The 24,417-nt window shown below is 39.4% G+C and overlaps 5 protein-coding genes across 13 annotated transcripts in view; 2 read left to right on the top strand and 3 right to left on the bottom strand.

Annotated features, from left to right (window-relative positions):
- LOC115768097 overlaps window positions 1-14,931 on the bottom strand; it is an 85,786-nt gene extending 70,855 nt beyond the window's left edge. For all 5 annotated transcript variants that reach the window (XM_030712586.1, XM_030712587.1, XM_030712590.1 and 2 more), the window contains exons 1-3: window positions 14,250-14,931; window positions 7,528-7,870; window positions 1,924-3,419 (exon numbers count right to left, since the gene is read on the bottom strand). In XM_030712586.1, coding sequence (XP_030568446.1) covers window positions 1,924-3,412 — 1,489 coding nt within the window. In that variant the 5' untranslated portion in view covers window positions 3,413-3,419; window positions 7,528-7,870; window positions 14,250-14,931. The remainder of the gene's footprint in view (window positions 1-1,923; window positions 3,420-7,527; window positions 7,871-14,249) is intronic.
- On the bottom strand, window positions 6,078-7,001 carry LOC115768076 (WD repeat-containing protein 61-like). The gene has a single exon (XM_030712540.1). The coding sequence runs from the start codon at window positions 6,999-7,001 to the stop codon at window positions 6,078-6,080; it is 924 nt and encodes a 307-aa protein (XP_030568400.1).
- A 503-nt stretch (window positions 14,932-15,434) lies between the features above and the next one.
- Window positions 15,435-16,583, top strand: LOC115768094 (osteopetrosis-associated transmembrane protein 1). The gene is made up of 3 exons (XM_030712578.1): window positions 15,435-15,797; window positions 15,857-16,041; window positions 16,098-16,583. Exons 1-3 carry the CDS (start codon window positions 15,473-15,475, stop codon window positions 16,455-16,457), a joined length of 870 nt encoding a protein of 289 aa, XP_030568438.1. The 5' UTR covers window positions 15,435-15,472; the 3' UTR covers window positions 16,458-16,583.
- Window positions 16,584-16,699: 116 nt separating this feature from the next.
- On the bottom strand, window positions 16,700-23,018 carry LOC115768091. 5 transcript variants are annotated; one of them, XM_030712573.1, is made up of 7 exons: window positions 22,965-23,018; window positions 21,797-21,952; window positions 18,215-18,753; window positions 17,813-18,162; window positions 17,546-17,754; window positions 17,245-17,486; window positions 16,700-17,193 (listed from the first exon to the last, which is right to left on the bottom strand). In XM_030712573.1, exons 2-7 carry the CDS (start codon window positions 21,822-21,824, stop codon window positions 16,735-16,737), a joined length of 1,827 nt encoding a protein of 608 aa, XP_030568433.1. In that variant the 5' UTR covers window positions 21,825-21,952; window positions 22,965-23,018; the 3' UTR covers window positions 16,700-16,734. The 5 variants fall into 5 exon arrangements, with proteins under 5 accessions (XP_030568433.1, XP_030568434.1, XP_030568431.1 ...); XM_030712574.1 differs by having other exon boundaries at window positions 16,700-17,486; window positions 17,546-17,593; window positions 17,690-17,754; window positions 22,965-23,017; XM_030712571.1 differs by having other exon boundaries at window positions 16,700-17,486; window positions 22,965-23,017.
- Window positions 23,015-24,286, top strand: LOC115768093 (arrestin domain-containing protein 17). The gene is made up of 3 exons (XM_030712577.1): window positions 23,015-23,488; window positions 23,547-23,732; window positions 23,791-24,286. Exons 1-3 carry the CDS (start codon window positions 23,036-23,038, stop codon window positions 24,169-24,171), a joined length of 1,020 nt encoding a protein of 339 aa, XP_030568437.1. The 5' UTR covers window positions 23,015-23,035; the 3' UTR covers window positions 24,172-24,286.
- The last annotated feature ends 131 nt before the right edge of the window (window positions 24,287-24,417 follow it).

Genomic DNA, 24,417 nt, shown 5'->3' with positions numbered 1-24,417 from the left:
ACTCGGTTAAAAACGGGCTATACTTAGACTTTATTACTTAACACTAAATAATCTTTTTGTAAGTATGGTATTACGAACCTGCACATATACCGCTATTAATGTATTTCAGTTCATTTCATACATTTCAAAAACGAAAAGCTCAACTTGATTCAAATAAGTTAAGATTAAGACAGGGTAGGCAGCCCTCCGTCAATTAAAGTGATAATGACTCTGGCGTTGGTTTCAGAATGTGGTATTGTCTTAACAGCAACAACGTGCTCGATAATCAAGGTAGGGCCACGCCCACAGCACAGAGCATTCAAGAATTATGAATTAAAAAAGTGACAGGCCCGACTACAGTTCATTTCCCCTCCCCGCTTACCCGTTCCTGCCTCACCCGTTCCTGCCTCACCCGTTCCTTGACAATGATGCAGAGGGGCAGTCGGAGTCCAGCACAATATCTGATGGAAGCGCAGCGTGCAAGTTTCAATTTTGTAATCAGCAGTAGAAAAAACGCAGAAGGCGCAAAAACGAGGCAAGAAGAGCAACGCATCTCTGAATTCTTAATCTGGCATTAATACAATTTTATGTATAGAGCCTTAACGGAGGAGCGACGGGAGCGACGGGAGGACGTAGAGGCGAGACGGTACAGCAGATTGCTGGCCAAGAGAATCCCAACAAAATCCGCAACGTCGCCGTCTTCGTCGCATGGAGATGGTCGACAACAGATTGCGAACGATGCATTTAGAGGAATAAAGACTCTGGAAACGAGAGGAGGAGGATGGGCACAAAGCTTGGAATGCTGTTGTTGCCGCTTGCGCCATGGGGCTGCATTTGATATGCCTGGTGTATTTGACCCATATTGGAATGCGCCTCTGAGAGCCAAGCAAAACAAACTGCAGCAACTTAAACAGGGCGAAGGAGAAGAGAGGGCATTCGAAGTCACGAATTGAATGCAGTTTAAAAAAAATGCTATAATAAACGATGGGATGGGCATAGAAGGGCAGCAAACCAGCGAGCAATGTGCGCAGAACCTAACGTCGACCTGCTTCGAACTCTGTGTCTCGTCTACTCCTAGGGGTTTTCAACACGCACACACACCTACACATCCACAACATGTCAGCTAAGGTGCTTGAACCCAGGGACACAAAGTGCGCTAGTTGTACATAGTTAAAAGTTTGAGAGCCCAGTGTGTTCGGAAATATTTTACTGAATCAAGTAACGACCCTATTAACAAAATTACTGAAGACGCATCGACCTGCAAATACCCTGTTATTTAATAATTATTTAGAGTGAAAGATCAAAAACAACACTTCTTTGACATTTTTTAACATTTCAGAAAACTATTCTACATGTGTAGTTATAAAGTGCAAATTTCTTTCTCTATATGTTCCTTGATAAATCTTCTTCTCACTTTTGCTTTTCACAGTTCCCCTCACTATTATTTTATTTTTTATTTTATTTTTTTTTTATTTTTTTTATAAATATTCTTAATCTGTGTATATTGTAGAGCCTTAACATCTGGTGTCCCTAGATTTTATAGTTTTATAGACGAGATATCGCAAAAAAATGATAAACTCGTTTTGCGTATAGGATATTAGGTTATACATATCGACGCTTTCATACAGACCAACAGACGAATATAACCAAATCAAATCGGCTCGTCGTAAACTATAATATATACACATTATGGGGTCATGGGGACACGTCTACATCTGCCTGTTAGATTTGTTTGAACAAAATAAATATACATTTTTGCTCATTTTTAATGGGTAGAGGGTATAAAAAGAAAGAGATGAAAAAATCAATAGAAATTAACTTAGCACAAGACTGAGACAGAGGGATTGAGAATCAGCAAGCCAGTAAAACAGACTTTATGAAATATCCATTTACTTTTATAAATATACCGGCCTCTGAAGGCCCTTTAAAAACAGTTTAACTTACCTTCGTTATCACTCCGTCGTCGTTGTGGCACACTGTTGTAGCTGGTGGGATAAGCTTCAGTTTCAGACTTCTCTGTGGACTCATTCTCTTGTTTCTCATCCTCAGTATGCACGGGCGAGGATGGGCCCGATGACGCGCTAGCCACTGGCGAACCAGATGTTGCTGAATGGGTGCTTCCACTGAGGCCATTGCTATTGCCTGTATATGATGGTTCGGGGACAGCCGCATCGATAGAACCTCGCTTGGTTGCCTGCATCATGCAGCTCATCAAGCTGGTGGGCGAGGCGCAGGACGCGGGCGAGGAGCAAGTGGTAGGCGCTGCATCGTCTACAAGATCGATGGACTTTTTGCGCGGCTTCTCAGGCGGCACAGGGGCAGTTATTTGCTGCTGCTGTTGTTGCTGCTCCTGTTGCAACAGCGCCGAGCGTTGCATGGCCGCCGTAACGGCTGCTGATTTGGCTGGCGGCGGTGGTGGCGCCGTCTCAGAGCATTTGGTGGGCGAACGCACGCGCTCCGTAGTAAATTTGACGGGACTAAGATTCTTTGGCTTCATGGCTGGAATGGGCGGCAAGGGAGGCGATTTCACAGGACTGCCAATTTTTCCACTGCGCGGCTTTATCTCTGGTGGAATAGCTGTAGGAGGAGGAACGGCGGCAGGTGTAGGTGCAGCAGTCTGGCGTAAGGGCGCACTCGGCGGCTCCGGGCTCGCTGTCACGACTACAGGCATTGTTTTTGGCGTCTTCTCGCCATCCATAATGAGGCCTGTGCCGGGCACGGTGCGTATGATATCGCAACGATTGAGATCGCTGTGAGTCCGTGTTGTCTTTGTCTTGGTGAAGTGCGAGGTCCACTTCTTTTGCTTCTCAATGAGCTCGCGAGAATTGAATTTGCGTTCGGGTTTCTCAGGCTTGTCGCAACCGGCAAAAATCGCACTGACCGAACCGCTCGATGGCGGCGCCGCTGCAACTTGGTTCAGCTCTTCCAACTTCAGCCGTGATAAATTGTGCTGTGGATATTTGGCGGTTGTCAATGGATCTACGATAAATTTGGTATTGTTGAGACGATCGCCGCAAACTTGCGGCAGTGCTGAACTGTTGCTGCTCTGAGTGAGGGAAGCGCCGGACGGAAAGGGCATACGTCGCTTCGGCGGAGACTGCGAGCGATCCGAGGAGCGCGACGAGCTGCGATCGGAGCCTTCGTACAGGTTATCCTCACGTGATCCGCTGCGCATTAGGCGTGCGCTCACATTCGAGTTGGACTCCACTCCCAGTTTTTCGAAGAGTGCTCGTGCGTTGTTAAATCTGGCCGAGTGGGATTCGGTGCGAACTGGCGGATGAGCTGCAGCTGCAGCGGCGGCGGCTGCGTGAGCTGCGGCCACGGCGCTCAGCTGCTCGACCGGCTGAATTTCAATGGGTTTCCGCTGGAAGATGTTGGCAATTTGAGAGACTTTTCCAACGGGAGCGGGCGCATGCTGCATAGGCTTCTCCATATTAGGGCTAAAAAATGTAGCAAAAGAATAGCAGAAAATTAGATAACAATTAAAATTATTCAGTATATCGTTTTGGACTATGACTAATTGTCTGATAGCACGCAGTTTCGCGCGTCAAATGGCAAAATCGTGTTTTTACCCTTGCCATTTTTGTCAACTGCTTTAACTTTCGCAATGCTTTTTACTTTCTGCTTCGAGTTGTTAGCTTTCAAAATAAAATAATGCAATATTTATTGTTGTTTGCGATCAAATGCAGTTTTTATTGATGGGTCAGCTCTCAAATAAAGTCCGGCAACGTTTAACAGCAAAATAAGCCCACCAATTCGAAGACTTTTAAGGAGGGCGTTGCCAGCTGTAAGGGAGGAAATAATTTAGCTAGTGAGAGATATGAATGGAAAGAAAGAGAGAATGAGACTAAGTGAGACAGAGAGAGAACGAGTGAGAGAGAGGCAGAGGCGAAGAAAATGCTTTTGCAACGACTTTGAAAGCTATTTGCTATTTTTTGCTTCCACTGATATCTGATAAGGCCCCGGCGAGTTTTGGAGTGCGCTACAGCGATTGCCAATGTAAAAAAGGTTTCAAATAGTAAAAATGCTCGGTTGAGAGGGTGAATAAATTGTGGTTATCTATCAAATCTGAGTAATTCGCATATACAAAAAGACACCATTATAGGAGATATTATAAATTCTTCTAACCGAAGTTACACGAGCTTATTACTATGTATAAAATAGTTAGCATTCAAGAAATTGGCTCTTCAAATTGTAGGTAGAAACAGAAATGTTGGTTGTCTGTGAGTTGTGTATTTTGTTTATGACAAAATTATCGAAAAGACAATGACTACGTACTCACTACTATAAAACAATTAATAGCGGAGAAGTAAACAAATGACACAGATAACACCCACACACAGAACTATGTACTTTATAGATAGACTCAAAAAATTAAAATTGAGTATGCGACAGATTCGACTGTGTGTGAACACACAAAACCGTACAACAATTTACAACGCAAAACGAACAAAGAAAAATATAAATATATATCAAAACTAGTTCTGATTTACACAAGCACAACGTTTATCTAATCTCAACAAAAGTTATAAAGACTTGCGACCATGAATAAGATAAACTTATCAGAGCTGTGATAAAAATTATCTGTGATCTGGCATTCTAACTATTGTCGAGCACTGCAGGAGCGTTCCAGATAAGCGATGTGCGATAAGCAAAGTGATAAACGTGCTGCGGTAACTGCATTTTAAATATCACGTATACAACGTAAATGCCCAAACCGAAATGCTGCTATTTGGTTGGTCTGTGCCCACAAAATATTCAAAGATCAAATGTATATATTCGGGTGCTGGTATAAAGTTAATGACAAGTTTTATTTCAATGCCCTTGCTCATGGTAAATGATACATTCAGACAGACAATTCAGGCAGAAGAGGAACCAGAGAAGTGCCAGGTTTTTTAAAGGGTAAGGAAAGCAATGCATTGTAGTGCACTTGCACTAATTCTCCTTGACATGTTTACATATTAATTGTCAACAAGGAATTGTTAAATTGAGCTCGTTAAATGCGTTACAAGCAGACGGAATCCAAGGATACAGTGCACAGGGAAAGGAAAGCGCACACGTCTCTCCCAAAGTGTCTGCGTCAGCACCCACATCAATAATAATAACAACAATAACAATGTCGTGTGATATAATTGTATTGACGCTTCGCCTGGGAACAAATATAATGTGAACAATGAACAATAGCTCGCTGATAGTTAGATTGGCGATAGATTGCAGAACGCCCAAGCGGCAGGTAAATGGTTATCACAGCGATTGACTGCAGGTAGCGAAAAGTCGAAATTATTTAAGTACTTGCCGAATGTTAAAAAGTTAAAAAGTTGACAATTCATATTTGATTTGACTTTACAGATATCTGGTCAAAAAAACTATGCATGATCTGACCCGTGACAACTTTGCGGGTAGACAAGCCTAGGCAACAGAAACAACAAACACTCACAGTTCACAGATTTCAATAATCAAGATGCTTTGATAGACGACGAACTAACAACTGCAAATGAACGCAAAACAAGTCGCCGCCGTTGGTTGTTCTTGTTAGACAAATTATGCCAATTAAACGGTGGGAAAACGAGTTGGCAAGTCTGCACGCTTGTCGCCGCCTCAAGTGGGTTCTACTTTGTGGGTTGCGCTGAGTGTGGGGAGACTGGAAAACGTTGAATGCTGAATATAATACGAGTCAAGGATGCAGTCACTGGCCGACTTGCCAATTGAAGTCATTAATCTCGCGCGAGTCAGCTGCCGAGCAGACAGCCAGGACAATATCATACGTGTGACAGCAAATCGAACGAGGCATGCATGCATCAAAGGATGCGACGCTTAATTGAAACAACTGAAGCGATCAGAGGCGTATAGAAGATATGCAAGATATCCAGTTGAACATTGTGCCAAATCCTGTTTTATGAGACTGGAAATTGTGTTGCCAAAGCAAGTAAACTTACACTCTACCACAAACCAAGCCACAGAACCCCAAATCACCTTTTTAGTTAGTTAACCAAGATAAGGCTTATGGTAGGACCTAGCAGACAACTAAAACTTGAAGCGTGATTTTTTCAACGCATACAACATATTCTACATCTATAATTTCATAATAAAACATATGTCTAAACTAGCATCATTTCCCTATTACCTAGGCAGTAGTATATGTTAAGGCCCTTGCCGTCGCCGACAAAGCTGATCTTGTTGCTCAGCTTATTGAAAGCCACGTCCCACAGGTTCGAATTGGTGGTACACACAAAGGACAGCGAGCTCTTTGTTGTTCGGACGTCCCACACCTTGATAGAACCATCGGAGGCGCCGCTGACAAACCGCAAACCGTCTGGCGACACAGCTACGGACATAACGAAGGCGTCGTGACCGGCTAGGCTTTCACGCAATCTTCCGCTGGGTAAATCTATGAGTTTGATGGTCTTGTCATCGCAGGCAGCCAACGCATGACGCATGCAGGGATCATACACCAGCCTTCGCATGGGCTTCTTATAGTTCCTGCGACGTAAAATCTGCCCGGTGGCGCCATCGAGCAATGTGAAGTTCCCTGCGTAATCGGTGGCGCCAACTAAACGCTGATCCCCGCTAATGGCCAGGCCCAACACGTTTTCGCAGCGATGTGTGTCATAATTATGCTGCAGATTCCCGACGGACGTATCGTACTTATAAATGTGTCCACTGCCGGAGCCCGCATAGACGCAATCGTTGGTCCGACCAAAAGCTGTTGACCAAATGTTACTGACTTGACTGTGACTAACCCTGGGCAAACGCACGCCCCCCTTAATGCTAAGAAGCATCAGATTGCCATCCATAGACACGGCAGCTATGCAGCTGCTGTCCGGACTAAGCGCCACATTATGTATTCCAAGGCCGGGCAGCTGGTGGCTGTATTCATGTGGGAACTCATTCTCCTCGCTGGGCGATATGTGGACGATACTCAGCTGCGGCTTGATGCCGCCAGTAATAACAAATTCCTTTGGCCTTAGCTTTGCTAATGTGAGTTCGTCATCCTCTGAGCTATTGTCATTCTGTTCTGGCATGATGAGGCCCCATGCACAGCACCACACTCTGTTTTCTGGCTCTTTTTCGATGCTGATTATTTTTGTTGTTTCCATGTTGCTGTTCCGTTTGCCTTAATGTCTATTCTCTTGTTAGTTTTAATTGTTGACTGTTTTTCACTCTTAGCTAACGCCTGCCTAGATACTCCCCATAAACTCAAAATGCCTACCAATATGCAAATCGGTCATAACCGAAATTGCCACGCAAGCGCCGTGCCCAGAAGGGCCTCCCAGAGCAGACAGAAGGATTGAGCTTGGCATATTTAACAAAGTTTACGAAAATGTCAGCAGAACACAATAAGTATCAGCTCTATCTTACAAATGCCCAGTAATAGATAATCGATAGATAGTCTTGTGCCAAGGAGTAAACAGACTTGTCAGGCTTGAAAAGTCAATTAGATCACTTTTAATTGACTGACTCCTTCATGTCATCTCTCCCAGGAAATGCCATGTACACAACCACACTCCTCATATTTCAGGTGATCTCTAGTCATGCATATATACTCACCTTTTTTTTTTACAAGTTCCTTTGTCCTGGTGTTTGTTGTGGTGGTAGCTTTGAAGTTGACTTTAGTTTTGAATATACCCAACAACTAACAGCAAATAACACTTGACACCTTTAACATTTCTGTGTTGGTTGCGCTGTTCCCAGGTGGTGACCCACGTGAAAGTGGCAACTACTGGTGCTGCTATTGTCCCACCTACTCGTCTCAACTGATAGCACTCAAGCGTGGAGAGCGTCGAATTCGCTGTAGTTTTTTTTTTTTTTTTTTTTTTGTAGTTTTGCTGTTAGCCAATCAACCAACCGTCGGGCCAAGCATTTTGTGTATTTTTTGTGTAAATGCAAATTTCTGCAAAACAAAACAAAAAAAAAATTTTAATTTCTGCATACAGTTGAACAAAACTGCGCCCGACGGTCATTCAACCGCAAAGCAAACAGTCTCAAAAGAATCGCCACATTATATGGCATCCAAAAATGGCATTTATTAGTTTTTATTTTTGCTTAGCTCTTTCCTCTTGACTTTCCGTGTCTTAAAAACAAAGGTAAACCATTTCAAACGGAAGCCATTTGTTCCCGCTGTGGGTAGCTCAGTGGAGCACTGCGATCGGACGTTGAATGCCTGAGGCGGAGACGCCAGGAGCACACAGGCCCACAGCGTGGAGAGAAAGTGTTGCAAATTGTTATACAAAACGCGTTGACGCCTCGCAGACAGCATACCAATAGGTAAAAACAACAATAACAACCAATTTCAATAGCAACAAGATCGCTCTAAGCAACAGTTTTCGAGTAGATCACAAAACTTTAATATTTATTATATAAAAATATGTTTTGCCAAGCGATTACATCAAATCAATACCAAATGAACACCCTTTATCACTCCGAGTAGGAGATAGGCTACATCAAGAGCGTACATACAAACGCGCTTTAGTAATATTACATGGAATCATCTTCAGTTTCCGTCTGACTTGCTTCGGACAGAAATCACCATTAAAGTTCATGAACAAGTTGCCAACTGGGGATGCCATAAAAAGTAAGCTTGACAATGAGGAAAACAACTAGAACAGAACTAGAGAGAACCGAAGAGCCACACACCTTGTTAGGGCCACAATATTAAAGCATAATAATATAAGGCCTTCAAAGTAATTTACAAGACTCATCAGTCGACTCATTACAGCCTCGAGTTACATACCACCATAAAAACATGCTTTAACTGATAAACACATCATGTTTTGTTGGTGCAAAACAAGACAAAAACAAGTGCCTTAAATTATAAACAACAAACGTAACATTGAAAGAAAAAATTTCAAAAGCAGTGTATTAGCCAGCGGCCTTTATCTAAACACAACTCCAACATAAAAGACGACTGCAACACGATATTAAAACTCTAAACAACCATCGCCGCAGTCCGAATACGATATAAGGCAATCAACGCTTTGCTGTTTCTTCTCGATGTTAATTATCGTATCTGTGTTGACATTAAACAAAAGAGAAACACATAATAGATCGGGTCGAATCGGTGTTCGCTTCAATAGGAAATTGTCAAGCATTAGAGACATATGTGGAGAATTAAATAAAATGGTCATCTTAGCTTCAATCTCAAGTATGTAATATGTGATTTGGGACGTGATTCGCCTATTTCACAATTTCACTCACATGAGGGCAAATGATAGAGAAATGATTGGAAAACTGATGCCCGGCTAGGAGATACCCTGAACCTTCTTACAATAAAACCAGAAGCAGTAAGAAAATGGGATTTCTATATTAATTGTTATCGAATGTTTAGAAACTTCGACCATAGAGGTTCTTAGATATATGTTCTTAGGATATACAAATAAAGGATTTAATATCCGTTTCTGGTAAACGGACTGTTTAAACAAACGAAACTCTAAGAGGAAGCCTAATATGATTCATTAAATCCGCAATCGAAACCACATACCATCACTTTCATCTTTCTCATTTTCTCTATCAATTTTCGTTCCTCTCCTTTCACGTGCTGCACCTTAACGAACTCACGAATTTTCTCATAAATTACATCGTTTAGACCAGGTAATTTTAAACATACCTCGTTTCGTTTATCATAAATTACTTGCGCGTTGTACCATGTAAATGTTTTATTAAATGTGGGCCTGGCAACAATACGATCTAAATAACCTGCAAATAGCAGGTAATGCAAATCGATGGAAATAAAAAATTCAAGTAGAGTAAAAAAATCCCATTTGCAAAGGCAGAACTACAGCACGGCAATTAAAGGCATTTTGCGAAACACGATCACAAATTCACAACTAGCCGGGTTACCTATTTAACAAACTATAAAATTCGAATCTAGATCTTAATGGGTTCAAGATATAACAAGTTAGTTAGTGAGGTATAGATCAGTAACAAACTGTCTTGACCAAGAGATGGCGCAATAATTCACTCGAGTCGCGAATTTCCCTGACTTACTGCTTTGGCAGCAGTAAGCGGAATGTAAAAAAGAACCTGACACTAATAGGACATTCCTTTTCAGCCAGAGTTGCGCTTTCGGTGACTCGCAGGACTAACTATTTACAGATGGAAATAGTCAGATTAACTGAGCTAAATATTATTACCAAGATGGTCTAAAACGGGCCCTATTTTGTAATAGTTCAAATTTGAAAGCGAATGGTTGCCCAATCAATATCGAAATAAAAGATGATGCACTCTTTGTGTAACACAAAGTGAGAGCGTGACAGCGTCAAACGCAATTATAAAGCAAAATCGCATTTTAGCGTATATATTAAATTTTTACGCTTCTGGCAACAATCAATAATTTACAACTACAACAAAAGCAATGAAAAATAAGAATAAATATTGATCTTCATTAAATCTACTTGTTAAATTTAAAAAATAGCTTTGTGATTTTTGTAAGACATGGAGATCATGAATTGCTTTTATAAAGTACATACGATAATTGCTACGACTGACAACGTTTAGGTCTAGAACTATGTTTTGAAACATCTTAGCTTAGCTGTGCTTCTGGGTAGTTGGCACTGATTGGAATCGAAAAAGTAGCCCCGTAATAGTCATGATGTCTGCTACGGCGGAGATTTCCAATAATGATTAGGGACTGTGACTAAGGCAGCTGTCAAACACTTGTCTTATCAACAGAGAGTTTGTATATTTAAATTAAATATTAATTAATATATTAATTATTTATATATATTAAATCAATTTTGCAGTTTTTGCTGCTTGTTTAATAGCCTGTAAACACCGAAGTGCTAAATAATGCCAATATAATCAGTTTCTTATTATTTTCCATTTAATGCGCCTTTAAGCTCGAACCTGCACTTTTCGTTCGGATTTATTTCATATTTAGTCGTAATATTCTCCAATATCGCGCTGTGACTTTATTGATTATAATTATAAAGTTTAATAAGTTAATAAGTGGTCATTCCTTTTAGAAATGATAAATCAATATATTCTGATGCTAATGTTTCTCAGATTTTCCCCAGATTCTTTTCTGATGGGGTAAAATTATAATTCAAAATATTGATGTATTATACACGTATCCCGATATTGTGAATATAAAGTGGCTGAGACCGATCGGATATGCATCCAATGGCAAGTACTGAACGTAACAAATGCCAAGAGGAAAAAGTAGGAGATGAGAACATGGGGAGCAGAGAGTGCAAAGTTGAGTCAACCTTAAGCACACACTTTAGATTTTTCCTCTGTGTTCTGCTGTACTTAAAAGAAGCTGCACTTTACATTAAAGGAAATGGCAAGAAACACAAGCGAAAACGAAAAGCAAAAAGAAGCCAAGGAACAACCCTCAGAAATGCATTGCTAAACGCATAAGCTAAGACGCCGGACGCTAGGATGCACAGCACAAAGAGAAAAGCGCATTATAGGCGTCGGCAAATGCAGGGAAATCGAATAACTGAGCAACAACAGTGGTTAAGTAGACAAAGACAATAACCTCCCCGCCTCTCTCTCTCTCAACAACCATAATACAATAACATACCCCCCCCCCCCCCCCACTCAGTCTACATCGATTCACCCTTGCGCAACGGAATGTCATGAGCAACGATTTTGTCATTATGTAAGTGGCGACGTTTTAGCCAAGTCTACCCCAACAAACCTGTTCTCCTGCACAGCCTCTCAGTCTGTCTCTGTCTCTGTCTCTGTCTCTCTCTCTCTCTCTCTTTTTATTTTCCTCTCGCTCCCTCTCTTTGAGTGTTGATTTCGAAATGGGAAATTCAATAAAGTGAAAGCTCAGCAGCAACTTTCAAAGCTGAGCATCCTGTCATGCACTTTTCACCCTTTTTGGGGTTAATTTCGCATACACATGAATGCATGCTCATCCGGTCGGGTGCCAAATGGAGCTAATGAGTGCACAACTGAAATTGACTGACCTTCCAAATTTAACATAGCCAATTTATAAAAATATGACCAATTTATGGCCAGCACACACACCCTTACAAAAGGTCAATCAGGGCCAGGCTGCAACGAATTAGCTTCTATAGTGAAATAACTTAAATGATTTACTTCAAAATGAAATAATAAACAATCTCTTAATCCGCTCTATGCACTTGAAGGGTATCCAAGCTTATTTGGAGACATATTGTTCTGTTGCGATATTATCTTTAGAACCAGCATTGCAATTGCAACTGCATTGTTGTCTGCTTCTTGTGTGTGGGCCCTGCGAATGGCGTGGCTGCATTCAAGCAATGCCATGCAGCATGCAGTTGGCACCTCATTCTTGCCAATTGCCAGTTGCCAGTTTTTTCAACAGTTGCCACGGTTGCTTAATATTGCCTCATTTAATTCAAAGCAAGTACATTTCAATAGACAAGTGAACATACAAATATGTTGCCCAAATGCGGCAACATAGGGTTAGGCACTTGGAACACCCGTAAGTTGCTGTCAAGAACCTGGACGGATTCTCGCCCTGCCCTGCTTTTATATTTTATATTATTTTTGGACATTTCCATTAAGACAACATTCGGTAATGGTAATTAGGATATTATGGGATTACATACATTCACGGTATTATAATTCTACTACCTATATAATATTTAACATATAAAATAAAAAATATTAATGAATACTAAACTGCGAAAAGTCAAACACTAAAATTACAAAAGCACAAATATATAAAGTTGAGCTCCTCTACTTTTCGGGCTTGAATTAAGATATATTTTCTTATATTTGGGAGTACTGTTTCACTGATTAAGGGGATCCAGCGTAGGCGAACGCTTAACGGTTACCTCGACGTTTGTCGAAAAATGTGAAAGCTTTAAAACCAGCGACAAATTTAGAAAAACTAATTCTACAAACGGTCGGCAAGTCGCCGCAAGTCTATAAATAAAAAATATTTATAAAAACAAAAGACAACCCTAGACTTACATATGTACAGGCGCAGACCCCATCCCAGAATTAACCTCAGATCCCCAGAAACTGGGGGTGAAGTAGAGTGAAGCTAATAGAAAAAAAACTAAGTGTCGAGTGTGCCCGACTAGAAAATTTCCTGTACCCCTCAGTCAATCTAATTTATTAGATTTTAGCACCAATCTTTGAACAAACAAAATCTTTAAAATATTGTCCAACACACAAACTCATGTATATTGTAAATATAAATTTGTGGGGTCTGACATGTCTCCTTCTCCCTGGTACATATGCACATTTTTACAAAACTCCCTTTAAGCAATTTTTAATTCGTAGAGGGAAGAACAAGACAGCAGCCGCTGCCGACATCGCCGCTGTCACAACTGTTTCTACTTATGCACACAAAGGCGAAAAAACGACAAGAAGAGTAACATAAAAGCAAAAGCAACTGAGACAGCGACTTTAAAAAGGAGGCAATGAAATTAATATATGTAGTTTGTAACCAGAAATTCTCACTAAAAATAAACAAAGAGTTCTTAGTGAGTGGACATGACTAGGGAAAGAGCATCTTATTATGAAGTTTAAAGCATACAAAGATATTTACATATAACTTGCACATATGTGCACACATTTATATACATATGTCGACTATTGAAACTAACAACAATGTGGCCTCCACACACAAACACACGCGCGCACACTTTAGCGACTGACTGAAATTTTGTTGCGGAAATAAAATGTAATTGGAGTCTCTGGTGCATATTTGCATACATCGTACACAGCAGAAAACACGATAAGCAAGCAGAGCAGCGCGAAGATCCATAAAAAAAACGGAGCGATAACAAATCATAATCAAAAGAAAACGGACAAAAGCCTTAGACAACAGCAAGAACAACAGCAAAAGCGAAAGCTAAAGATTGTCGGACTTTTATGTTTGTTTTTTTCGCAACTCTCTGTCGCTCTCTCACTCTCTTTCTCTCGGGCTATGTCGATCAACGAGTTCTCGATCTGACACAAGAGCGAGACTTGATGTTGGGAGCATTAGCTGATGTTGTTTGACCAAATTCTGCACAAGTCAAACTAAAAACCAGTTATACGACTGCAAGCCGTAGTGGTACACGAAAAGGGAACAATGCTATATGTCCAAGTAACTGTAAATGCAATGTGTCAGCTTTTGGCCAGGTGTCCCAAGGCAGCCAGCAGCAAGCAGCTGTTCGATCAGTTGCCAAGAAAATATTGAATTGACGGTGCATTTTGAATGCGTTACTTGCTAATTTTGCTTCTGCGCAGTGTGACCAGGCGCTAGAGAATGAGGAGAAGCGTCTTAGATGCCACTATACGAATTCTTGTCATTTGCTTTTAATTTTATTCGATTTACGCACCTATCACAGTTTTGTGTGCTGTCGAGCAACAACAATAATTATAGTTGGTTGCACTGTAGAAATTCGCCGACACTCATACACACCCCAAATTTGTTTGTATGTATGCATATGCAAAGTTCAACTCCGGCGCAGCAGCTCTCACTCTATCCACGCACATTCGACGCCACCTTTTTACATTTCATTTGTTTTTTTTTTTTTCGCAAAAGGAGTGGCGTCTACATTCACGGCTTAGCTTTTGCCTTGTCACTTACATTTATACATGTACTCGTGCACATGCACAATGCATAATTATTTTGTAGCACTTTTTCTTTTCGACATGTTCTCCTTTGAAATTATTCAACTTAATTTTGCGTATTCCTTTTACGCGCTGTTTTTCAGATCTGACAACAGTTATGTATGCATGAAGTTAAGTGATTGAAAATTTAGGTTTAAAACGAATCGAAGAGATTACTCGTGTTGAAATAATAATTAATATCGGATCGGGTTTAATTTATTATTTTGTGTTTTTATTTGTATCCGTAGGAGCGCGTGTAGGTGTATCGTTTAAGCAAATATTTCCCCCAACTGTATTGCGCAGCTCGCTGAGAACCCTTTAACAGGAGGTAGGTCTCCCCTAATTTCACAAGTACACAAATATATTGGTTTGTTAAATACGATTTTCGTACTTCCTTATCAAGAAATGTTAACAAATCGGCGCGCTCTTAAAATACACACCCGTCGCGACAATATAACAATGTTCGCATGAACAAAGAAAACTTCACTCCCGTTCAAATCGCTTCAGATTATCACGCGCCGACGACTCGTTCACAACTAACTGTATCTATGCAAACTCATTCAAAATGGATATAAACGAGTGTAAAAATGAGAAGGAGAGAGCGAGAGAGACTTAACATTCGATTAACAGACGTAAACAGCAGAGAAAGCCATAAGAGAGTAGAATACTTTTATAAATGTACAACCTTCATCAGAGAAATAAGAAAACAACAGCAACAGAATAAAAATGTCGCTCATTATTCTCATTGTTACAGTATTTACATGTGTATTTTGTAATTATTTTAAAACATTTTCTGCAGACAAATAACATATTAACAGCAGTGCAAAATCTGTAAGGCTCAAAAAGGCGCTGTTAACTTAGATAATATGAGTGACCATAAGACTTGAATGAATTTAATCTAGTTCACTGGTGAACATCCAGATTTACAGCAATATTCATTTGCCTAAAGATGAGAAACATATTTTTGTTAATTATTGTATACTGCACAACGCTTGCAGCTAATTCAAAAAATTGTGATCACTTGTTACGCGAACTGGCAAACGATCAGCAAAATTTCGTTTACTGCAACACAGCGCATGCCGTTCCAGTCCATCCTCAGGATGAACGCCTTTGCATTGCATGCAATCAACGGTATACCAATATGGCGAACAGTTACGATACGCTGATGACAAATGAAAATTGTTCTAAAATTTACATGGATTCCGATCGTATGAATATCGTATTTACAACACAGAACGTACTTAAGGGACTCTGGAACCGAGCCTATTGTGAGGGTTAGTCTGACGAATCCCTATGTGACTCACATTGACAAATCGTATTCTTATTTATGTAGAATGCTTCAAAGGCAATAACTCAGATAATTTTCACGACCTGTACCTGAATCTCTCGAGCTGCTTGGAGGAGAACAAAGGCAGCGAGTGCACCAGTTGTCTACTTAAATACATAAGAATAAACGATTTCTATAAGGATTTAGACCAGAAAAACAATGGCAAAGTTTGCTTTGATATGCAGGACGTGGTATGTAGTGGCCCAGCTTGCTTTGTTTGCTTTGCTAACATCGTTTTCTTTTTCAGATGAATCGCACGCGCGTGCTTTGGTCGAAGGACCTTAAATGCTGCCAGCGTGAGGTGAAAATGACAGCATTCCTTACCAGCGTCGCAATCGTGGCTGTGCTGCCCATTCTTCTGTTCTACAGCGCCGCCTTTGTGTTAACCAAACGACGGGAGGCCAATCACGGGCTGCTCAACGAGCAAGAGCCAGAACTGGATGCGCCATCCACGTCAGATATCATTACTGCTGCCATCCTGTCGACGCCGCCAGAGCCGCCAGCAGTATTAGACGCGAAGACTGAGAAAATTTCCAAATTGTTGGTAATCCCTGATTCCGATTTGTCCAGCGATGATGAGCCATTTGCAAAGGCAAAAACTAACTAAGCCCCTTAATGGAAAATTCGCCTTGTAATCTATTTTTATAATTGTTTACGTATGTGATAATCTACCATATAAATTGTTATAATCTATGCTAATTTATGGGCATATTTTGAATCTATCTCAAATATAAAAAAGAGAACTTGGTAAAAATGATGAAGAATCTGTTTAACATTTAACATACTCTTAACTATTTACAATTAACAGCGAATATATACAGATTGTTCTTAAAAATAAACAGATTGTTCTTAATCTGTAACTAACAAAAATGCCAATTTACTAGTTAAACAAGTGTACCTAAGTGTTGTATATCAAAAATTCTTTCAGCCAAGCCCAATGAAAAGTTTGTTTCAGGATAAGAATTATTTCTTGCCCCTTCTTTGCCATCTCGAAGGCAACTATCTGCTCCAGTATATGTATTATCCGGCAACGTATTATATAAAGCTTCAAAATTGTTAACTGCGAAGAACATTTGTTTCTTTAACATTTTGGCATCCGTATAATCTTGCTTGTTCGAGTTATTTTTAATCAAGTTTGTATTTGCATTGACGTTATCCTTCTCCTGGAAGTCTCGTATGAATTGCTGTGCAATTGATGTCCGATTACGTAGCATATCTTCATTACATTTTAAAGCTAGATTTGTTGAACAGGCTGGTAAATTTTGATCGATTTCCTGGGTTGCAGCCGGAAAAGTTCCTAATTCATGTCCCAAACTTTCTAAGACGCTCAATTTGGCTTTCAACTGTTCATTGGCTATTAAAAGTTGACGCTCTACCCTATATATATCGTTTACCTGGTTGGCCAAGTTCATATCCAATCTATCTATTTGACGCAAAACATCTTCTTTTGTGTGGTAGACACATCGCATCTGGTGCTTTCGCACCTTTGCATGTAAACGCAGCAGCTGCTCCTCCTCTCCCTGCAGCAGTACATTTTGAACATGTACTTTTTCTAGCCAATAATAAATTTCTTTATCACAAGGAAGATTTAACCCTGCCTCCTTTGAGTTCGGGCTATCGAGTCCATTAACCTCGCCTGGAAATTTACATTATAAAGAATAATACTGAGGTCTTATTGTAAATGTAGTTCCCTACCAGAAGAACATTGCGCAGGCTGTGGCTTATCCAGGTTCGAATCCAGCACTTTTTGTCGTTGATCATCAAAATCATGTGAATTAAGTCTCTTATTTGGTATGTTATCTGCTGCATTTAAGTACGCATCGAGCATATAATTCTTACCCAACTCAAGCTCGCGTTCTCGATGTTTTTCATCTTCAATCTTCAAAATTTGTTGTTCCTTTTGACTAGATTTAAGTGAAAGATAAGTATATATAATAATATAATAAAATAAGAAGGACTTACTTCAACAAATATATTTGCCTGTTTATGGTTTCGTCTTGAGCTAATATAATATTCATTAGGCGCTCATTTGGATTCAAATTGAAAGGCTGTACTTGAAATTTACTGCGCTTTGGTAGAGCTGCACCTCCCCGAAAAGGGGTATTGCCTTTAACTCCGGCTATTCCAGTTTTTTGTTTGCCCCGCCGTCTCCGATATTTATTACTTCGGGAACTGGCCATTGGGCTGCCCATGCCACTATCCTTATCGGTAGACATTGATAGCATTGAGAACATTTGGTTTTGCTTCTGGTTATAGACGCGCGGCGATGTCTGCAATGGCGTCCCCCCAAGATATCTTAGCTGGAGCTCACACTGTTGCAAAAGAGGTAAATTAAATACAATATCAATTTTTTTTTTAACCAACCTGATTCTTTGATGGGGTATCCCCTGTCGGTATGACATCCAATAGTCGTGAGCTTCCATCTAAATATTCCTCAAATCGACAGTCCGGAAATTGCTTTACAATCACGTATGCGTGATGGTTAGTAATACCTTTGCTTTTACAAATGTGTTCCTTGTCTTTGGTATTTGTTGTTGGTGAATTATGGTTGGGGATTTGGCTGGATGTATCTAATTTTTTGGATATATTATATGGATATGGTTGTGCATGTCCATCGGATCGCATTAATTGGACATCTTGAAAATGCAGCAGAGCAATGATCAGATCCGTGCATGTGGTATTTAAATCAACACCAGAGACCCAATGCTTCTCCCCATCAATCGTGATTAGCACAGCATTCTCTAGGATTTCCATTGAATCACCTGAATCAGAACCTCCATGGACGTCACCATTCTGCCAAATGTCTTTGTGGTGTTCCGACAAATTTACGAGGTTGGAAGTACCGACTGTTATAGATGCTTTCTTCAATGGTGTTGTGTCTTGCTCCAACATTATCGCTGGCACTGAAGTGAGTTAGAAAAGAAAATAAAGTAATCCATTTTTCTTGACGATTAAATACGATATTTGCCTACGTATATTAAACTGTTTGTCCTGATTAATTGACTGACTGACTAGTGAACGTTGTTTACAACTCACTGTTCAATCTAATTATATATAATAATCTGCTAACACTCCCCCGTTGCGGGCGAAAATTATTATTATAATGAATGAAATGATGAAGATTTAGTGGTCAAAGTTTTATGTTTTGCATATATATGTATGTATGCCTTTTTAAAAACATGCATGCATGCGTACATGTATGAATACATGTCTGGATACCTACATAGATGCACACATATATACATATTTATATGCATACACATATATACATGCATGTATGTATTCATTTTTGCATATACAAATGTATGCATGCATGTATATGTTTGTGTGCACATGCTGCATATATATGTAGGTTATGCAAAACTTACTTGAGATTTTCGACAGTGGAATGTCACTCAGCAAAGCTTGTGTAAATTGTATAAATTACGTCACCGTATTAAAATCACAGGTGTAAAAGGATAACAAACAAAAAAGTCACGATAAAAGGGTAAATTCGTTTGGCTTCTCATGTGTATCACAAATACAGTTTGCGCTAGTTAGGAGTGCCCGACTAAGAGATTCCCTGGACCCCGCGCCAAACTGCCGTCACAAACAATCTATCTTATATAGCTATTATACTCCTTTACCCATTTTCATTGAGTTCGCTGTACAAAATAATGCAATTCGGATAATAATACTTCTGTATTTCTCGATTAAATAGTTATTAATAAAGCGCTTACGAAAAAACTAACGATGGAAGATACCAACATAGCCGACCTAGGCTCAGGGATTTTTACGTAATATGTATATATTTATTTTACAGATAAATCACATAAAATTCAGGACCCGGAATCGGTTTAAAATATGGCAAAAAAGAGGCAACCTATATGAAGAGTCGTCCCGTCTTTTCCATTATAATGCCCTTCATACAAATATAATTGGGTACTGGGAACAAATATACAAAAACTGGTATTTGCTATATGTTAGACCTGAGCAGAATTACAAATCCCAGACACCATGGCATTTTGGCATACGGCGGCTCTTTGGTAGCCAGACAGCAGGTTTACCACACCCAAATTGGAGTTTGTTTGGCATTTAAAATGGAAGCACTAAATTATCAATCTACCACATGCAATACAAACTTATATTAGGTCTTGCAATAACCAGCTCTAATGCGTTTCTCAGGCTTTTCGAGCCAACAATGTTCTATGTAAAGAAAAATCTTAACTTCATCACAGCCATTTATAATGGTTAATTATGTTGAATTGTTGGGAGCCACCAGGTTCGTGCGCGTGGAATTTGGTTTTGGTTAAGTTGGCAACGATAGAAAGTGGCACTGAATCGTAACAAAGTACGCTTGCAGCTAGCTTTGGCACCAACAACATAAAACAGTTTCCAAATTATTTTTACCTTTAACACACGTTTGCTCTGTACCACATTTTAACCAGAGCCGAAGCCGGCGTTGAGCTTTGCGGCAAGGCAAAAAACTTTGATTTACATAAAAAAGACCATTTTAACGGTTCTTTTTCCCTTAAATTCAGCTTACACAAAAGTAAACGAACCAAAGCGATTGTTCTTAAAGTTCTTCTTTTGTCACTGTTTATTGTCGTTTGACTTTCTATTTAATTTGATTTTATTCCAACATATGTAACATAATTGCAGTAAATACCGCTTATTACAATCTTATGGAGCTTCTGTTATAGTTTTTATAAGTGTATTATTTTTCCAATGCTGAAACTGTGTTAACATACATCGCGCTGTGCTTTTTCGATTTTTTCCAATGTACACCTGCTGCTGGCTAGCCGTCCAACCAACTCTCTTGGCGTCGTCTCTACAACTAAAGGCAAAATCGAAAACCAAAACAAAAAGCTTCCAAGTCTCACGTTCGGCTTGAAGAGAAACTGCGCTCCAGCTAAAGAGCTTCAAAACCAGCCGAGCGCGCAACCAATTGACGCATTACTTACATACATACACACATTCACATACCTGTCCCGAAGCATACTTCGGCTGACAGGTAGGCAGTGGGCCAGCTGAGTTGATTGTGTGCACAATTCACACAATTATAACCATTCATTCCAAAATTTATGTATTTCTGCTCTCTTTGCTCATTCCGTCTCGTCGAAGCTCAGTTTTGTTTAACGTAACTGATCTAGGCTCGTCCCCTCATCACCTCAGTCTATTTTCTACTGTTTTAGCTGCCGATTGTTTGTTTGCTGCTTTGAAAACAAGTTCTGCGCTAGCTTACACATGCTGCAGCATATTATGAAACTACACAGATTCGGTTGAATAAATAATAATCACTTCCATGGGAACACAGATCAATTTTTTCTCAATGTATAAAGCATGAAAACAAAAAATTTGCCAGATTTAACTATTATTGTATCAAAATAAAAATTAAATAATTTAACAAAGAACAGTAATTTATATACATATTTGCAGCAAAAACAGTAACTCAAAATGTTCACAAAAATATCAGTCTTTGTTTTCAAAGCTATTTAATTGCACTGATCAAATCTTGATTTTGTTTGCTAAATGCAAGTGAATAAATGCGCCACATTTGCAAAATGTTGTAATTTTTGTTGTCGCTTTTTTAACCTTTCACTTTCAGGAGGAAAAATTTCTGTTTTAGGCGTAACTTTCGTGTAAGTTACCAAAAAATTTTGTAAATTTGGCTTGTAAAAGTTGTTTTCAGACATTTTTCTATCTGTTCATAACATTTTTTTTTTCTCATTTTCAATCAATTGGTAATGGTTAAATTACACTTTGAAAATGTGTTTTCAAACAAATTCTTTTTAACTGAATTAGCATTACTAAAGCTTTTAGACTTATGAAGAAAATAAGTTCTTGTACTGATTTAAACCCAGAAACTTGTTTACAAAAATATAAATTAAATAATCATTTTCATTCCACCGAAATATATAATGAATATGAATATAAACTCATCATTTTAAAGGTAATTTTACTCACCTCCAATGGTGATGCCAAAATTCACCATACCTTGACTTCTCTTGCTAGAGACAAGAGTATTTTACCTCTCTCTGAGTAACCCAAACGAACCTCAAACCTGTATTTTGCTTCAGCTTCAACGCTTCACACATTTATAAGCCTGAATATAGTATATAACTGGAAAATATATAAAGATGTGAGAATAAAAGATATTTCTGGCGTCACTCAATCACGACGGCCAAAATTTCTTACTTAATTATTATTAACTATTATAAATAAAAAAAAAAGAGAGATTGACAGCAGTTAATCATGACGTTGATTCACTTATATATTGTGAACAAATCTATAATTTGAAAAGGTAACCAAAAAATTATCAATCTTTTTTCTTTTTTTTTTTATTTTATACATCGGTTTGTAATAATACCTACAATATGCCTTCATAAAATATTAATGTGAATATTTTTAAACCATCTTGAGAAGTTGAAAATTTACTAATCGCCTTCATTATAACTTTCGGTCTACCCTCAAGAGCAAGCACGACTGTAGCCCACCTCTACAAATTATTTCGAGTCGACCAAGCTTGCTGAAAAGCGTAACAACTTTAGTTGTTAAACAATCGTCAGCGCGCGCTGTTTACTCGTTGTAGGGGCCTCAAAGCGCATGCGCAGCTGAGATAGTTTATAAAAAAGGAAAAATTAAAGAAAAAACACACGAGAGCAGAAATCAGTTACAGCGCTACGTATGAGACTAGAAATAAACGTCCATAAGTGTGTATTTGTGTATTTGAGTATTAAATACAATTACCTTGACGTTGCACCCACGTTTTTGAAGCCACAAATGGATTTGTCAAAAGAATTATACATGTGCATACATATGTATATTATTGTGTGCGTGTGTGTGTGTGGGGTGTATGATGAAGCTCAACATCTCTATTTAAAGAGGGGAAAAGCTGTGATTGGCATGATTTTTGCATCGTTTAATGGCAATTACGCTATTTTCTCTCTATGGCTAGCTAAGCGCATTGAACTGTCCCCAGCGGACGTTGAAACTATTTTCATGTTGCGAGCTCGTAAAAAATATATATTTTATTTTTTTATTAGCCATATATATGTGTGGGCCGAATAGCTGCAACTTTTAATGAACCATATACTTTTGAAGCTATACAATATGGCAATAATTTAATGCTTACCTTTTCGACAACAGGTATTCCAAGGCCATTCCAAATAAACAAATCGGAAAGCGTTCAACTTTAAAGCGAATATGCCGCGGAAACTACTAAAATTTCTCATTATCTTCGATAATACTTCACTACTGTACTTTCCGGGCCAATTTCTTTCCGGGCGTGTACTCATAGAACTGCAAGACGAAACACCAGCTCTGGGTCTACATTTTCATGTAGTTGGAGAGGGTGTTGTGCGGGCTGGAGGTCGACAAGAACGCACATACGACAAAGAAAACTACATTGATTTCCGTATGCGTCTGCTCGGCGATGTAGATCAAGGCCCAGCGATACTATCTCCAGGCATTCATAGTTTTCCCTTTAAATTGGGTCTCCCAGTCGGATTGCCATCCACATTCCTAGGCAGTTTCGGTTGGATACAATATTTCTGCACAGCAGCTCTTCGCGAACCCAAAGGACTGACTCATAAAAATCACCAGGTTTTTATTGTTATGAACCCCATTGATTTGAACCTGGAGAAGCCTATCTTATCGGTAGTTATACCATTAACTGTTTGAGAAACATATTAATATTAGTATTCATTTTTAATAGCAACCCTTTACCTGTGAGGTCGAACACAAACTGGGTGTTGTTGCCTGTGTCGGTGGCGGCCAGATCAAATGTCGTGTCGTTTTGGATCGTGGCGGGTACGTACCCGGCGAGAATATACTCGTCACCGCATTTATATCAAACTCTAGCAACGTGACCATCAAACGAACCAAGGCGTCGCTCACTGAGGTAATCTCTGACTTGTAGGAAGTTATAGCTTAAATAAAAATGTTTTTTTGCATTGTAGACCATTGAGTACTTAGCACGAGGCAAGACGGTTCAATCAGAGAAGCGCGCATTGGCTGTATTGGTACGTGGCAAAATACGTCCTGGTGGCAAGGACGAATGGCACAATGACAGCCTTTATGTGCCACCGTTGCCGCCAACAAATCTGCAAGGCTGTCATTTGATCAAAATTACCTACGATGTTTTTTTTGTCATCGAACCAAAGTCTCTGGAAAAGGAAATCAAATTGCAGCTGCCAATTGTTTTAGCTACATATCCATTCCGAAATAATACCAATGATGTTTCGAACACATGGCCTGAATCCGTACTGAAACCGGACACACACTATCCATCGACGTTGCCCATATTTCGCCCATGGCTGCATGAAAAACCGAATGCATAACCTCCATGATTGTCACTCGACACGATACAAAAAATTGTTGGATTAATATTTACGCCATACCTTAACTTATAACTTATTTAACTTTTAATGACTTGTAATGCTTCAAGTATGAAAAACAAAAATAATGAAAATTAACTTTCCACTTCTTTCTTTTCGATGTAAACATTTTATGTTGCGCGTGTGGAATTTGGATGGCATTACAGAGATAGATATACATATATATAAGTAAGCTTGATTTACTTGTAC

This window comes from Drosophila novamexicana, unplaced genomic scaffold (assembly GCF_003285875.2).
Source record: "Drosophila novamexicana strain 15010-1031.04,08,12 unplaced genomic scaffold, DnovRS2.1 tig00001624-arrow-arrow-pilon, whole genome shotgun sequence".
NCBI lineage: Eukaryota > Metazoa > Arthropoda > Insecta > Diptera > Drosophilidae > Drosophila > Drosophila novamexicana.
The sequence above is the reverse complement of the archived record's forward strand: the minus strand, read 5'-3'. Positions and strand labels throughout refer to the sequence as shown.

Coding starts and splice junctions, on each gene's coding strand:
- LOC115768076 (XM_030712540.1), bottom strand. CDS start 7,001: ATGCCAGAACAGAATGACAATAGCTCAGAGGATGACGAACTCACATTA.
- LOC115768094 (XM_030712578.1), top strand. CDS start 15,473: ATGAGAAACATATTTTTGTTAATTATTGTATACTGCACAACGCTTGCA. Junction 15,798..15,856: donor GAACCGAGCCTATTGTGAGG/GTTAGTCTGACG, acceptor TTATTTATGTAG/AATGCTTCAAAGGCAATAAC. Junction 16,042..16,097: donor GCTTTGATATGCAGGACGTG/GTATGTAGTGGC, acceptor TTTCTTTTTCAG/ATGAATCGCACGCGCGTGCT.
- LOC115768091 (XM_030712571.1), bottom strand. CDS start 21,824: ATGGTGAATTTTGGCATCACCATTGGAG. Junction 18,754..21,796: donor TTTTGGCATCACCATTGGAG/GTGAGTAAAATT, acceptor AACTCACTTCAG/TGCCAGCGATAATGTTGGAG. Junction 17,755..17,812: donor AGGCAAATATATTTGTTGAA/GTAAGTCCTTCT, acceptor ACTTAAATCTAG/TCAAAAGGAACAACAAATTT.
- LOC115768093 (XM_030712577.1), top strand. CDS start 23,036: ATGCCGCGGAAACTACTAAAATTTCTCATTATCTTCGATAATACTTCA. Junction 23,489..23,546: donor TGGAGAAGCCTATCTTATCG/GTAGTTATACCA, acceptor CATTTTTAATAG/CAACCCTTTACCTGTGAGGT. Junction 23,733..23,790: donor CCAAGGCGTCGCTCACTGAG/GTAATCTCTGAC, acceptor TTTGCATTGTAG/ACCATTGAGTACTTAGCACG.